The 18,196-nt window shown below is 32.7% G+C and overlaps 1 protein-coding gene across 1 annotated transcript; it reads left to right on the forward strand.

Moving 5' to 3' along the window:
* Window positions 1–8,605: 8,605 nt before the first annotated feature.
* On the forward strand, window positions 8,606–13,284 carry LOC143251130 (uncharacterized). The gene is made up of 2 exons (XM_076502507.1): window positions 8,606–8,758; window positions 10,877–13,284. The coding sequence occupies exon 2, from the start codon at window positions 11,146–11,148 to the stop codon at window positions 11,716–11,718; it is 573 nt and encodes a 190-aa protein (XP_076358622.1). The 5' UTR covers window positions 8,606–8,758; window positions 10,877–11,145; the 3' UTR covers window positions 11,719–13,284.
* The last annotated feature ends 4,912 nt before the right edge of the window (window positions 13,285–18,196 follow it).

Raw genomic sequence — 18,196 nt, forward strand, 5'->3', positions numbered from 1 at the left:
GGATATAGAAGAGATATAGAAGAAGTTTTATATGACACATGTTTATGTTGTGGATATAGAAGAGATACAAGTTTTATATGACACATGTTTATGTTGTGGATATAGAAGAGATACAAGTTTTATATGACACATGTTTATGTTGTGGATATAGAAGAGATACAAGTTTTATATGACACATGTTTATGTTGTGGATATAGAAGAGATACAAAGACACATGTTTATTTGTGATATAGACAAGATTTATATGACATGTTTATGTTGTGGATATAGAAGAGATACAAGTTTTATATGACACATGTTTATGTTATGGATATAGAGGAGATACAAGTTTTATATGACACATGTTTATGTTGTGAATATAGAAGAGATACAAGTTTTATATGACACATGTTTATGTTGTGGATATAGAAGAATACAAGTTTTATATGACACATGTTTATGTTGTGAATATAGAAGAGATACAAGTTTTATATGACACATGTTTATGTTGTGGATATAGAAGAGATACAAGTTTTATATGACACATGTTTATGTTGTGGATATAGAAGAGATACAAGTTTTATATGACACATGTTTATGTTGTGGATATAGAAGAGACACAAGTTTTATATACACACATGTTTATGTTGTGGATATAGAAGAGATACAAGTTTTGTTGTGGATATAGATGACACATGTTTATGTTGTGGATATAGAAGAGATACAAGTTTTATATGAACATGTTTATGTTGTGAATATAGAAGAGATACAAAATTTATATGACACATGTTTATGTTGTGGATATAGAAGAGATACACTTTTATATGACACATGTTTATGTTGTGGATATAGAAGAGATAAAAGTTATTGATGACACATGTTTATGTTGTGGATATAGAAGAGATACAAGTTTTATATGACACATGTTTATGTTATGGATATAGAGGAGATACAAGTTTTATATGACACATGTTTATGTTGTGGATATAGAAGAGATAATTTTGATGACACATGTTTATGTTGTGGATATAGAAGAGATACAAGTTTTATATGACACATGTTTATGTTGTGGATATAGAAGAGATACAAGTTTTATATGACACATGTTTATGTTGTGGATATAGAAGAGATATGACAATGTTTAGTTGTGAATATAGAAAGAGATACAAGTTTTATATGACACATGTTTATGTTGTGGATATAGAAGAGATACAAGTTTTATACGACACATGTTTATGTTGTAGATATAGAAGAGATAAAAGTTTTTGATGACATGTTTATGTTGTGGATATAGAAGAGATACAAGTTTTATATGACACATGTTTATGTTTGTGGATATAGAAGAGATACAAGTTTTATACGACACATGTTTATGTTGTGGATATAGAAGAGATACAAGTTTTATATGACACATGCTTATGTTGTGGATATAGAAGAGATACAAGTTTTATATGACATCATGTTTATGTTGTGGATACAGAAGAGATACAAGTTTTATATGACACATGTTTATGTTGTGGATATAGAAGAGATACAAGTTTTATATGATCACATGTTTATGTTGTGGATACAGAAGAGACACAAGTTTTTATATGACACATGTTTATGTTATGGATACAGAAGAGATACAAGTTTTATATGACACATGTTTATGCTATGTTGTGAATATAGAAGAGATACAAGTTTTATATGACACATCAATATGTTGTGGATATAGAAGAGATAAGAGATGACAAGTTGTGGATATAGAAGATAAACAAGTTTTATATGACACATGTTTATGTTGTGGATATAGAAGAGATACAAGTTTTATATGACACATGTTTATGTTGTGGATATAGAAGAGATACAAGTTTTATATGACACATGTTTATGTTGTGGATATAGAAGAGATACAATTTTACATGTTTTATATGACAAGTTATGTTTATGTTGTGGATATAGAAGAGATACAAGTTTTATATGACACATGTTTATGTTGTGGATATAGAAGAGATACAAGCTTTTATATGACACATGTTTATGTTGTGGATATAGAAGAGATACAAGTTTTATATGACACATGTTTATGTTGTGGATATAGAAAGAGATACAAGTTTTATATGACACATGTTTATGTTGTATAGAAGACAGATAACACATGTTTAAGTTTTATATGACAATGACACGTTTTATGTTGTGGATATAGAAGATACAAGTTTTAGATGTTTACAAGTTTTGTTGTGGATATAGAAGAGATACAAGTTTATGTTGTGGATGAATATAGAAGAGATACAAGCCTTTATATGACACATGTTTATGTTGTGGATATAGAAGAGATACAAGTTTTATATGACACACGTTTATGTTGTGGATATAGAAGAGATACAAGTTTTATATGATCACATGTTTATGTTGTGGATATAGAAGAGATTTATATGACAAGTTTTATATATAGACAGATACAAGTTTTATGTTGTGTTTATGTTGTGAATATAGAAGAGATACAAGTTTTATATGACACACATGTTTATGTTGTGGATATAGAAGAGATACAAGTTTTATATGACACATACGTTTGTTGTGGATATAGAAAGAGACAAGTTTTATATGACACATGTTTTATGTTGTGGATATAGAAGAAGATACAAGTTTTATGACACATGTTTATGTTGTGGATATAGAAGAGATACAAGTTTTATATGACACATGTTTATGTTGTGGATATAGAAGAGATACAAGTTTTATATGACACATGTTTATGTTGTGGATATAGAAGAGATACAAGTTTTATATGACACACGTTTATGTTGTGGATACAGAAGAGATACAAGTTTTATATGACACATGTTTATGTTGTGGATATAGAAGAGAGATATGACAATTGTGGATATAGAAGAGATACAAGATATGACACATGTTTATGTTGTGGATATAGAAGAGATACAAGTTTTATATGACACATGTTTATGTTGTGAATATAGAAGAGATACAAGTTTTATATGACACATGTTTATGTTGTGGATATAGAAGAGATACAAGTTTTATATGACACATGTTTATGTTGTGGATATAGAAGAGAGACAAAGTTTTATATGACACTATGTTTATGTTGTGGATATAGAAGAGATACAAGCCTTTTGTATATATCAGACACATGTTTATGTTGTGTGGATACAGAAGAGACACAAGCCTTTATATGACACTATGTTCCATGTTGTGGATACAGAAGAGATTTATGTTTGTGTGATATAGAAGAGATAAAAAGTTTTATATGACAATACGTTTATGTTGTGGATACAGAAGAGATACAAGTCTTTATATGACACACGCTTTATGTTGTGGATACAGAAGAGATACAAAGCCTTTATACGACACATGTTTCATGTTGTGGATACAGAAAGAGATACAAGTTTTATACATGACACATGTTTATGTTGTGGATACAGAAGAGATACAAGTTTTATATGATCACATGTTTATGTTGTGGATACAGAAGAGATACAAGTTTTATATGACACATGTTTATGTTGTGGATACAGAAGAGATACAAGAAATATGACACCATGTTTATGTTGTGGATATAGAAGAGATACAAGCCTTTATATGACACATGTTTATGTTGTGGATATAGAAGAGATACAAGTTTTATATGACACATGTTTATGTTGTGGATATAGAAGAGATACAAGTTTTATATGACACATGTTTATGTTGTGGATATAGAAGAGATAAAAGTTTTATATGACACATGTTTATGTTGTGGATATAGAAGAGATACAAGTTTTATATGACACATGTTTATGTTGTGGATATAGAAGAGATACAAGTTTTATATGACACATGTTTATGTTGTGGATATAGAAGAGATACAAGTTTTATATGACACATGTTTATGTTGTGGATATAGAAGAGATAAAAGTTTTATATGACACATGTTTATGTTGTGGATACAGAAAGATACAAGTTTTATATGACAATATGTTTATGTTGTGGATATAGAAGAGATAAAAGTTTTATATGACACATGTTTATGTGTGATATAGAAGAGATACAAGTTTTATATGACAATACGTTTATGTTGTGGATATAGAAGAGAATACAAGTTTTATATGACACATGTTTATGTTGTGGATATAGAAGAGATACAAGTTTTATATGACACATGTTTATGTTGTGGATACAGAAGAGATACAAGTTTTTATATGACACATGTTTATGTTGTGGATATAGAAGAGATACAAGTTTTATATGACAATATGTTTATGTTGTGAATATAGAAGAGATACAAGATTTATATGACACATGTTTATGTTGTGGATATAGAAGAGATACAAGTTTTATATGACACATGTTTATGTTGTGGATATAGAAGAGATAAAAGTTTTTGATGACACATGTTTATGTTGTGGATATAGAAGAGATAAAAGTTTTATATGACACATGTTTATGTTGTGGATATAGAAGAGATACAAGTTTTATATGACACATGTTTATGTTGTGGATATAGAAGGGATAAAAGTTTTTGATGATACATGTTTATGTTATGGATATAGAAGAGATAAAAGTTTTATATGACACATGTTTATGTTGTGGATATAGAAGAGATAAAAGTTTTATATGACACATGTTTATGTTGTGGATATAGAAGAGATACAAGGTTTATATGACACATGTTTATGTTGTGGATATAGAAGAGATACAAGGTTTATATGACACATGTTTATGTTGTGGATATAGAAGAGATAAAAGTTTTTGATGACACATGTTTATGTTGTGGATGTAGAAGAGATAAAAGTTTTTGATGACGCATGTTTATGTTATGGAAACAACATTTAACATTTTTTTCCTTGCAAACTGTTTCTAGTTTCATTATACAGCAGACCGTAAAGAGAACATTACCATAACCTCATTCTACTATTCTAGAGCTAAGTTCAACAACTTTTCATATAATTTCTCATAACGATTTAAGTTTTATGTACCAACTACGTTGTTATTTGACGACATAATTAGGGTTGTGGTTTATAGTAGAACAGTATAATTACATTATTTGTTTCACAACAAGCATGGCAGGAATATAATATAATAGTTTATAGTGTATAACAAATGGATGTATTGTTGTTGATAAGAGGAAGGGAAGATAGAAAAAATAATTATTACATAAAGCAACAGAAACACAAGATAACTTATAGTTCAGTTGTCTTTCCTGATCAAACACCTGTAGGCTTAGTTTAAACAACAATAGTGCTTTAATACAGTAAAGAAGTGGATCAAGTTATCTTACGAGAATTGAAACACAAATAAAAAAAGTCTTTATCATAGCTTGAACGTTTATAGCAGTCTAAATCTTGTTCATGACATCAGACAATAATCCCTAACGTGACTCAGGATATAGGAATAGGTCGTAGCCAATATCAAGTTCCAGTAATAAGAATATTCAATATTAATTTCCTAAGATTTTATTATCAAGTGGACAAAAAAATAATCTTTGAGAATGTTGTCCGATTATTTCTATTTAACCACTATGCTACACAATGAGCTATCTGCGCTAGGCCACCACTGGTATCAAAACTGATATTTTAGCGTTATAAAACTGTTGGGAAGTGTTTAAAATATATTCGTATCTCAGTTTTGTGTAAAAATTACTTTAATTGTATTCTTTTTCCGTATAATTTGATTTGGAATGCACCCGATGGCATAAAATTCCATTTTTGTTCTACACAGCACCTTATTGGTTAAGAAAAAATATACGTAAAAAGTTTGAATTTCAACCTTTAAACACTTTGATCATGTCTCACCTCCATTCTTCTAAAACTGCTCATGTAAGGGAAAATAAATATGTGGATGGAACCGGTCAGGTAGAGTCAAAAGTTTACACACGGTTTGTCTCTTCATGTTTGAGTTCGAAAAGAGACCTCCTGGTGATGAAAGATAACAACTTCTGTCAATTTTAAAGTGAATTTCACATATCCAAACTGCAGGTGGCGGGATTAAAACTCGAAGTCAAACGTGGCAGGAACATCATAATGTGTTGTCCAATACTATTATTTGTGGATAAACAGTACCCCAAGATGCCGATGGGTGGCGTTTCGTAGCTGCTCTTTTGTTAGGTCGTCATTACAAAATCATGGAATATTAGCAGAGACATCCCTAAAATAGCTTTTAGGAATGTTTAAGAAATTTATTTTGTAAATTCGAAAATAAATACAATGTATGACGTAGATATGTGACGTAGAATATTGATGAGTGTCAAGGACATAGGTAAGTGACAGTGTTATAAGGTAAGCAACCATGATCTAACTTTAAAGTATTAATAAATGGTAAAGTAAAAACAAAACGTACTATAAAGTGCTGTACATCACTCTTAGAAACTTGGTCAACTTATGACATGTAGATTATAAGCAAGAAATATGTGGTTTATAATCCAACAGAGAAATCTATGATATGAATCTGTAGAACAGTATGTTTCTCATGATTAATTATCATATATTTAGATCACAAAGTGAGTCACCAAGAACGAATAAGAGATAGACTAAGACCCTGTATCCAAGCTGTAATATCATGACCATATGTCATCCAGTATTTAGAGAAAGTAAGAGACAACTTCATAATCATGAAAAGTCCGATGAATCCAGTAATGATCATATACTACAGAGTCTTAACAACACGAGCAGACAAAGACATATGACGTTATAACATAAGTAATGAAGTTGGATTTATCAGTTTAAGAATATATGCGACAATAACATGTTTCTAGGTATTGAACACTTGCCAAAAATGAAGTCTTTATCAATATTTATCAAAAACCGTTTATCCTAGAAATAAAGATCAGCCTTAACCAACAGAGGATATGTTATTCCATGAGAATCTGGAATAGAACTTTCTAGTTGAAGTTTTGACTGTTATTGGTAACCTTACGAATGTTCTTGAAGATTTATATTCAGTCTTTGTTTGTTTCAAATATCGCGCAAAACTGCGCTAGCAGTCCTTGTATAATAGTGTAAGAATAGAGGAAAGACTACCAACCCACCGTCAAGTCTGGGGCTAGTTTTTTATCAACGAATAGTGGGATTGAAGATTACATTATAACGCTCCCACTTTTATTAACTTATTATTAGTGTATAGATCTATATTAAAGACATACATGACAATTTTCGATAGCAACATGAAGTAACATGACACTTATATTAACTTATTATTAGTGCATTAAAGATACACATGACAGTTATCGATAGTAAACCAAATAATACATTTTTAATATTATATATTTTATTTTCGATATAAGAAAAATACAAATAAAAATCTGTTGTGATACCTTTATATCACAAACTTTACTTTTTTATAGATTTGAATAAATACTTTCCACAGTAGGTGGTACAAGTAGCTCAGTACATGAGCTCTGAGTGAAACCCAGAGTGAAACACAACTATTATTTGTGAAGTCGATGAAATAATACAAGATGATAGATTAACCTGAACTTTTTCCGTCCCTGTGGTACTTATGTTTGTAACTAGATACAACATTTTTTATAAGGTAATAGATTAACCTGAACTTTTTCCGTCCCTGTGGGCGGGTACTTATGTTTGTAACTAGATACAACATTTTTTATAAGGTGATAGATTAACCTGAACTTTTTCCGTCCCTGTGGACGGATACTTATGTTTGTAACTAGATACAACATTTTTTATAAGATGATAGATTAACCTGAACGTTTTCCGTCCCTGTGGACGGGTACTTATGTTTGTAACTAGATACAACATTTTTCAGAGAAGTATTGGAAAGGATTATTTCTGATTTTGTAATTATCGGGATTCGATCCCGGGTCTTCTTTATGGGCTTATATACAAAGTGTAGCCTAGTGGTTGACATTGTGGTTTCTTGCTCACAAGGTTGAGGGTTGGAGTCGCGATGTGCTACTAAACATATTCAGTGGTCACACCTGTTGTTCTTATTGTGAAGGAATGGGATAAGATACGCCTCAAAGTTTTTTGCTTTTTTTTAATTTCGCGCAAAGCTACACGAGGGCTATCTGCACTAGCCGTCCCTAATTTAGCAGCGTAAGACTAGAGGGAAGGCAGCTACCTATCACCACCCACTGCCAACTCTTGAGCTAATCTTTTATCGAGGAATAGTGGGATTTACCATCACATTATTACGCCCTCACGTCTGAAAGGGTGAGGATATTTGGTGCGACGGAGATTCGAACCTGCGACCCTCAGATTACGAGTCGAACGTCTTAACCCACCTGGCCATGCCGGGCCCACCTCAAAGTACTACAAAAGTGTTTACGAAACTGTAAATATATTTAAATGTAAATGAAGTTGGTTCAGACTCTCTATACTCTAGATATACGTCAAATAGCAATAAATAAGGGACAATTTGTTTATTAAAAAGTAGGTTGGAGGACAATTAAAAAGTTGAATCTGGTTGAACTTTAAACGTTTTCACTGCTGTAGACGGAAAGACTGGTATTGTTCTACAGCTCAAATCCATGGGCATCGTGAAAACTGTATTATTATCTTAACAATAAGATTCATATAGTGTCTTTGACTATAATTTGATGTTTTCTTACTTTGTGCTCACATAATCCAATCATCGTTAGCGACGATATCTTTAATGTGAAAATCTTCCTGGTTGGTTCTTGGAGCACACTTAACATCAAGCTGCAGGTTGGTACAGCCAGTCACTCTCTTCAAGTACTGGTTACAAAGAGAAAAAGAAACCTTGTCTCAACATGGCCGATCTTACGTCTCGAATGATAACATTTTCAGTGTCACGTTCCACTAGCGACGATCATCAGGTATGTAGTTTAATAACAACTTTAAGCATACTCAACATAAAGTCCAACTTGCACGTTATCTGAGTGTCAGATAACAGTTCTAAATGATTCTTGTCATAAACGATAATATTAGGCCTATTGAAGTTCAAACATTACATTATTGTTTCGGCCCACTGGTATTTTTTCTCCGCAAAAAAGAGTTCATAACACTATTTCGACCACACTAGTTGCTGATAGTTACGTAGTTATTTTAATTTGTTTTTAGAAGAGTTAAGAAAAACATAAGATCTTGTGGTCCAGGCAGTCTTGCTAGGTATATGCTTGACACAAACTGTGACATAAGTCGTCATATATCAGATAAGGCTAAATGATTTATTGGTATTTTATAAGGACGAATTGTACCGGATATTGGCGATGTAATGTATTTTCCCAAGGAAAACACCCGTAGTCGCACAAACTCCTAATGATGGATGATTTAAAAAATAAATCTTCAACTTGTAGAATGACATGTATCCATTTAGGAACGTGCTCTACAATCCCCTTTGGAAATACACAGAAGATGGTTTATAGACATCAATATGTCATTATATCGTGCGGCTAGTGAATGGTTGGTGTGACAACACGAGTGTTTTGTTGGCAGCTTTCCCTGATGTACGGAAATATGTTAATCAATATACAGGCAAAGATGTCGCAGTCCTCACTGGTGATTAAGCTATGAGGGATCTACTATGACTGAGTGTGACGTCATTGAGAGGCCACAACATGTTATTGGAAGCAATCGTACGTTAATTTGTAGTTACAATACTATAGATTAAAATACTATCAACGTATTTGCAACTCGGTGCTTTATTTAAAATATACGTTAACTGATAACAGCGTACAGAATACTGAATGGAAATCTTATGGACGTATTTCTATATTTATCGCATGAAAACAGTGAAATTCAGTTTCTCTCTTAAGAAATTAAGGCCTATTTCAATGACCCCTCCTTATTGACTAAGCTAGTTAGATTACACGTATTATATCATATTAAAATCATAATTAAAAGTATCAAACATATTCTTGGTGTGCTTTATATTCAATATATGTTATAGTTACAACTTATCTTTCCTTGTTTGCCCCCCAGCGATATCGTAGTATATCTGTGACCTTAGAACGCCAGAAACCGGATAACAAAATAGGCTTTTCAGTGATGTCGAGAAACCCACTTGTTGAGAAATATATATGCAAAAACGGCTCGTTTGTGTTGAGAAAATATTTTACATAGAAGAGCGAACAACGTTTCGACCTTCTTCGGTCATCGTCAGGTTCACAAAGAAAGAGGTAACTGACCGGAAGCTGACCACATGTTTGAAAGGGGTTGTGTAACTGTGTGTCGAAATGTAGAGGGCGGTATTAGATGTTTGAATATATAATTTTATTTATTTTATTATATTAATATAGATATAAAGGCGTTCCTTTATATTGGTTTATTTTGGGTTTAAGTTGTTGTATAAGTAAGGCTTCTTTAATTTTGCGTTTGTTTATGTTTGTTTCTTTATTTAGTATTTGAGTGTTTTCTATGGTTATGTTGTGTTTATTTGACTTGCAGTGTTCGAAAACGTGTGAAGGTGACTTTTTATGTTCTTTGAATCTGGTTTCCATTTTTCTACACTGACAAAGACCACACCAACATTATTTATAAAGTACAATGTGATAACTGCCACGACTTCTATATTAGAGAAACAAGTAGAAAAATGGTGATGATCAATCCCACTATGCGTTGGTAAAAGAGTAGCTCAAGAGTTGGCGGTGTGTGGTGATGACTAGCTCTAGTCGTACACTGTAAAATTATGGACAGCAAGCGCAGATAGCTCTCGTATAGCTTTGCGCGAAGTTCTAAAACAAACAAACAGAATAGAGGAAAAGCAGCTAATCAACGCCACAGAACCGCCAAACTTCTGAATTAACCGCTTCCTACTATAACAGTATCAACCATTTTTAGATGTTATTCAAGTTTATTGTCAAGATAAATAATTTGTAAAAATAAGGTAGTTAGTGACATTGGAACAAACTAGATAAGTCTAGTTTTAATAACCTGAAATACTTTGGAAATAAAAGACTGTTGAAGTAACACGCGTTTAAATTGTCTCTTTACAGGAACATTTCAAAAACGAAATTCTTCAAGAAAGCTGTTCTGATTGTCAAAACGTACTTAAAGACATGAAACAAATTCATGATGAACTGAAGAAATATCTCCTAGAAGATGAAACAGCTCGTGCGCATTTTATGGAAAATGTTTCACTTTGGATTCCTACACGAGAAAAAAACATTAAGTACTTCAAGAAGATGGAGACACATTTGAAAACGGCCAGTTGGGTGATAGAATCTCAAAGGTTAGTACGTCTGCAAGTAAGATAGGTGGCACTATGGCTGTCGTCGGAATAACTTTAGCCCCTGTTACTGGTGGTGCCTCGTTAGGTTTAACTGCAGGTGGCGCTGCTTTAGCAACTGCTGGCAAAATAGGTGCCGGAGGAGCAAATATGGTGGACTTAATCATCAATAAAAAAAACTGTCAAAAATTAAAATCGACTCTGGAAAAAGATAAACAGCAAGGTGGCGCTCTTTTAGAAAATATGGAAAACCTGAAAAGTTGTGAGGAAAAACGCGAGGAACTTCTTAAAGAAATAAAAGAGTTTATAGACATTCTGGAGATTGCTATGAATGTTGATAAGTCAACTGAAGAGAAAGCAGTTGAATTCACACAGAACTTAGCCCTTCTAGAAGAAGTGACCTTTGACAGTGCTGACAAAGTGTTAAAAAAAACGTTCATAAATTCACCAGTAGATAGCACGTGTGAAGAAAAGACACAATGTGATGAGGTTGATCTTAAGTCACCTACAAAACTGACCTCTCAAAGTTCTGGTGAGGACCCAGTTGTAGCTCCAGCAAAGAAAAAAATGAGTTTTATCAAAAAGAAATCAAAAGATTCTAAAAAATAATTAATTTTTCAAACAAGGATGTGTTTTTCTGAGTTACAATCTTAACAAATCTACAGGGAAAAAATTATAGTTTTATCAAAAGAAGGATTGTTACGGGAAATAATGAGATTGAAAACTGAATGATTCTTTTTTCTTTAAGATTCCAAGGATTCAGTTATATAAACACTGGCCGTGAATTTGGACAGAAAAGAATCCCAGAACAAACTCCTCTAAGCAGTATAAATTTGACAGAGTTTAACCCATCTTGGAGAAGTAGCCTTTGACAGTGTTAATTTAGCCCATCTTCAAGGAGTAACCTTTGACAGTGATAATTTAGCCCATCTTGGAGAAGTAACCTTTGACAGTGATAATTTAGCCCATCTTGGAGAAGTAACCTTTGACAGTGTTAATTTAGCCTATCTTGGAGAAGTAACCTTTGACAGTGTTAATTTAGCCCATCTTGGAGAAGTAACCTTTGACAGTGTTAATTTAGCCCATCTTGGAGGAGTTACCTTTGACAGTGTCAATGTAGCCCATCTTGGAGAAGTAACCTTTGACAGTGTTAATTTAGCCCATCTTGGAGGAGTTACCTTTGACAGTGTCAATGTAGCCCATCTTGGAGAAGTAACCTTTGACAGTGTTAATTTAGCCCATCTAGGAGGAGTTACCTTTGACAGTGTTAATTTAGCCCATCTTGGAGGAGTTACCTTTGACAGTGTCAATGTAGCCCATCTTGGAGAAGTAACCTTGACAGTGTTAATTTAGCCCATCTTGGAGGAGTTACCTTTGACAGTGTCAATGTAGCCCATCTTGGAGAAGTAACCTTGACAGTGTTAATTTAGCCCATCTAGGAGGAGTTACCTTTGACAGTGTTAATTTAGCCCATCTTGGAGGAGTGTCCTTTGACAGTGTCAATGTAGCCCATCTTGGAGAAGTAACCTTTGACAGTGTTACTTTAGCCCATCTTGGAGGAGTTACCTTTGACAGTTTGACCTAGTCAGCAAGATTTTTTGCATCTGACAATGTTGACGACGAAAGTAATAATTAGTTTCAAGGTCGTATAGATAAACTGATCCAAGAAATTACTCTTGAAAACGAAGAGACTGTAAAGGTCCATGAACATATTATAGCTTGATGACAGTGTCCAGATGTACCATTACATCTTAGTAGCAAAAGAAAGTTACAGTGTATATATATATTGGCTAAAATAATTTAATTTTCAAACATGAATTTTCTTTTGAATTACGACTTCTTAAAATCTTCAGAAAAAAACATTTCTTGGCTACTTAGAGGATTGTGACAGGAAACGCTGTCTTTGAAAAATAAAATATTTCTTACCTTTAGGGTTACGAGATTTCCGCCACATTTCAAGCGACCTGGACTTTAGTAAAAAAAGAAAGACCAAACAAATTCTATTCTCCATACAATTTATTTCCGGTTATATAAACGTGTTTTTTTTATTCTAATCGAAGTTTGAAAAATAAACTGTATATTAATTCCATATCACGATATTACACTGTGAGGAGAACGTGGTTATAGATAAAAAGTGAGAATTAGAATATTTTGTGTAAGATTATATTTAATTATTTTCCAAGTCAGAAGGTATTGTAGACTAATTATTGTTGGAATAAATATCACTTTACAATAGCCTATTGTTATTACAGTTGGTTATGTGTATCGTTTACCATATTTAGCTCTCTTATTTACCATGTCTGATAACTGTACATTAGATCTTACTAGAGCTAACCAACTAAAGTCACTTATTTACCATGTCTGACAACTATACGTTAGATATTACCAGAACTAACCAATTAAAGCTATTTATTTGCCATGTCTATTAAAGGTACGTTAGATATTACTAATAATAACCAAGTAAAGTCACTTATTTACCATGTCTGACAACTATTAGTTAGATATTACCAGAACTAACCAATTAAAGCTATTTATTTGCCATGTCTATTAAAGGTACGTTAGATATTACTAATAATAACCAAGTAAAGTCACTTATTTACCATGTCTAATAACTGTACGTTAGATTGCACTAGAACTAACCAACTAAAGTCACTTATTTACCATGTCTAATAACTGTACGTTAGATTGCACTAGAACTGACCAACTAAAGTCACTTATTTACCATGTCTAATAACTGTACGTTAGATTGCACTAGAACTAACCAACTAAAGTCACTTATTTACCATGTCTAATAACTGTACGTTAGATTGCACTAAACCTAACCAACTAAAGTCACTTATTTACCATGTCTAATAACTCTACGTTAGATTGCACTAGAACTAACCAACTAAAGTCACTTATTTACCATGTCTAATAACTGTACGTTAGATTGCACTAGAACTAACCAACTAAAGTCACTTATTTACCATGTCTTATAACCGTACGTTAGATTGCACTAAAACTAACCAACTAAAGTCACTTATTTACCATGTCTAATAAGTAAGTGTACGTTAGATATTACTAAAACTAACCAAGTAAAGTCACTTATTTACCATGTCTAATAACTGTACGTTAGATTGCACTAGAACTAACCAAGTAAAGTCACTTATTTACCATGTCTAATAACTGTACGTTAGATTGCACTAGAACTAACCAACTAAAGTCACTTATTTACCATGTCTAATAACTGTACGTTAGATTGCACTAAAACTAACCAACTAAAGTCACTTATTTACCATGTCTAATAACTGTACGTTAGATTGCACTAGAACTAACCAACTAAAGTCACTTATTTACCATGTCTAATAACTGTACGTTAGATTGCACTAGAACTAACCGACTAAAGTCACTTATTTACCATGTCTAATAACCGTACGTTAGATTGCACTAGAACTAACCAACTAAAGTCACTTATTTACCATGTCTAATAACTGTACGTTAGATTGCACTAAAACTAACCAACTAAAGTCACTTATTTACCATGTCTAATAACTGTACGTTAGATTGCACTAGAACTAACCAACTAAAGTCACTTATTTACCATGTCTAATAACTGTACGTTAGATTGCACTAGAACTAACCGACTAAAGTCACTTATTTACCATGTCTAATAACCGTACGTTAGATTGCACTAGAACTAACCGACTAAAGTCACTTATTTACCATGTCTAATAACCGTACGTTAGATTGCACTAGAACTAACCAACTAAAGTCACTTATTTACCATGTCTGACAACTATACGTTAGATATTACCAGAACTAACCAATTAAAGCTATTTATTTGCCATGTCTATTAAAGGTACGTTAGATATTACTAATAATAACCAAGTAAAGTCACTTATTTACCATGCCTAATAAGTAAGTGTACGTTAGATATTACTAAAACTAACCAAGTAAAGTCACTTATTTACCATGTCTAATAACTGTACGTTAGATTGCACTAGAACTAACCAACTAAAGTCACTTATTTACCATGTCTAATAACTGTACGTTAGATTGCACTAGAACTAACCAACTAAAGTCACTTATTTACCATGTCTAATAACTGTACGTTAGATTGCACTAAAACTAACCAACTAAAGTCACTTATTTACCATGTCTAATAACTGTACGTTAGATTGCACTAGAACTAACCAACTAAAGTCACTTATTTACCATGTCTAATAACTGTACGTTAGATTGCACTAGAACTAACCGACTAAAGTCACTTATTTACCATGTCTAATAACTGTACGTTAGATTGCACTAGAACTAACCAACTAAAGTCACTTATTTACCATGTCTAATAACTGTACGTTAGATTGCACTAGAACTAACCAACTAAAGTCACTTATTTACCATGTCTAATAACTGTACGTTAGATTGCACTAGAACTAACCAACTAAAGTCATTTAATTACTATGTCTAATAACTGTACGTTAAGTTGCACTAGAAATATTCAATTAAAGTGAGCTCAAAACTTAGAAATAAAGAAAAGAACTAACATTAATAATAAGTGACTGAGTCTTTCCTTCATCCGTACTTTATGGTCAGTGTCAAAACGGAGAGGACTTCCGTTTTTGAGCGGGGAAGAAGTGTTATAGTTTTAAAACGGTCAAGACTGTCACAGGAATCTCGTTAATATGTAAATACAAGGAAGTCCAAACAGATAAATCCTTATTGCTTCGTTCTCATAGTGATAGATTTTTATCTTGCTTCAAGATACTAATTATATTGGTATATTTCTATTAGCTGCAGCAAACACAATACGTTTCAAAACACTTCTCATACGTATTTCCAACAAGTAGTAGAATATACGATACTAGTATTCTGATCACATAAAGCTGGCTTGGACACAACAAACACAGTTGCGGTCAAAACAACTATCACCTGCTATAACAATATTTGTTATGTTGTGAATGATTTTTAAAGCTAGATTCACAGCAATGAGGAATTTTGTTTAGACGTTTTGTGAGGAGGAAACAAAATTTTAGAGCAATCTGCTCTAAAAAAATACATTATAATCTTGTCACGTTCTCAATAAATATTTCATGGCGTGAATTAACAGAGGTTTTTGTATGAACCATCTGTAATACAGATCTATATAATATCCAGAAACTCGAGGGTTGTTGTTTCGAGGAACAACAATCCAATACTTGTTACAGGTACGTATTAATATCAAGTATATCTGTTATAGTTTAGCTATTAATATCACTTGCGTTATCTGAACAAAACATTTTAAACTCACGTCAGAGTTGCCTCCCGCTAGTACATCACTAACTCTACGGATTTACAACGCTAAAATTAGGGTTTCGATTCTCCTCGGTGGACTTAGCAGATAGCCTGATGTGGCTTTTCTATAAGAAAAACACATACACATCAGAGTTACGAGTATTTATAAAGACGATAAGGTTTGAAGGGCTGCTATCTAGTGAAGGACATCCATAACTGTATTTATAAAGACGATAAGGTTTGAAGGGCTGCCATCTATTGAAGGACATCCATAACTTATTTTTACTCATGCTACACTGATACTATATCTGGAATAGCAGTAAGTATTCGTTGAAGTGCTTAAGTTTATATTTGTGATTAGACCATCCACATAAGATTCGTTGTAGTGCTTATGTTTATATTTGTGATTAGACCATCCACTTGGTATTTGCTGAAGTGCTTATGTTTATATTTGAGATTAGACCATCCACTTGGTATTCGTTGAAGTGCTTAAGTTTATATTTGTGATTAGACCATCCACTTGGGATTCGTTGTAGTGCTTATGTTTATATTTGTGATTAGACCATCCACTTGGTATTTGCTGAAGTGCTTATGTTTATATTTGTGATTAGACCATCAACTTGGTATTCGTTAAGGTTCTGGGGTTAATATTTGTGATTAGACCATCTACTTGGTATTCGTTGAAATGCTTAAGTTTATATATGTGATTAGACCATCCACTTGGTATTTGCTGAAGTGCTTATGTTTATATTTGTGATTAGACCATCCACTTGGTATTCGTTGAAGTGCTTAAGTTTATATATGTGATTAGACCATCCACTTGGTATTCGTTGAAATGCTTAAGTTTATATTTGTGATTAGACCATCCACTTGGTATTCGTTGAAGTGCTTACGTTTATATTTGTGATTAGACCATCCACTTGGTATTCGTTGTAGTGCTTATGTTTATATTTGTGACTAGACCATCCACTTGGTATTTGCTGAAGAGCTTATGTTTATATTTGTGATTAGACCATCAACTTGGTATTCGTTAAGGTTCTGGGGTTAATATTTGTGATTAGACCATCTACTTGGTATTCGTTGAAATGCTTAAGTTTATATATGTGATTAGACCATCCACTTGGTATTTGCTGAAGTGCTTATGTTTATATTTGTGATTAGACCATCTACTTGTTATTCGTTGAAGTTTATATATGTGATTAGACCATCCACTTGGTATTCGTTAAGGTTCTGGGGCTAATATTTGTGATTAGACCATCCACTTGGTATTCGATAAGGTTCTGGGGTTAATATTTGTGATTAGACCATCCACTTGGTATTCTTTGAAGTGCTTAAGTTTATATTTGTGATTAGACCATCCACTTGGTATTCGTTGTAGTGCTTAAGTTTATATTTGTGATTGGACCATCCACTTGGTATTCGTTGAAGTGCTTAAGTTTATATATGTGATTAGACCATCCACTTGGTATTCGTTGAAGTGCTTAAGTTTATATTTGTGATTAGACCATCCACTTGGTATTCGTTAAGGTTCTGGGGTTAATATTTGTGATTAGACCATCCACTTGGTATTCGTTGAAGTGCTTAAGTTTATATTTGTGATTAAACCATCCACTTGGTATTCGTTGAAGTGCTTAAGTTTATATATGTGATTAGACCATCCACTTGGGATTCGTTGAAGTGCTTAAGTTTATATTTGTGATTAGACCATCCACTTGGGATTCGTTGAAGTGCTTAAGTTTATATTTGTGATTAGACCATCCACTTGGTATTCGTTAAGGTTCTGGGGTTAATATTTGTGATTAGACCATCCACTTGGTATTCGTTGAAGTGCTTAAGT

The sequence above is a fragment of the Tachypleus tridentatus genome, chromosome 5 (genome assembly GCF_004210375.1).
Source record: "Tachypleus tridentatus isolate NWPU-2018 chromosome 5, ASM421037v1, whole genome shotgun sequence".
In the NCBI taxonomy this organism is placed as follows: domain Eukaryota; kingdom Metazoa; phylum Arthropoda; class Merostomata; order Xiphosura; family Limulidae; genus Tachypleus; species Tachypleus tridentatus.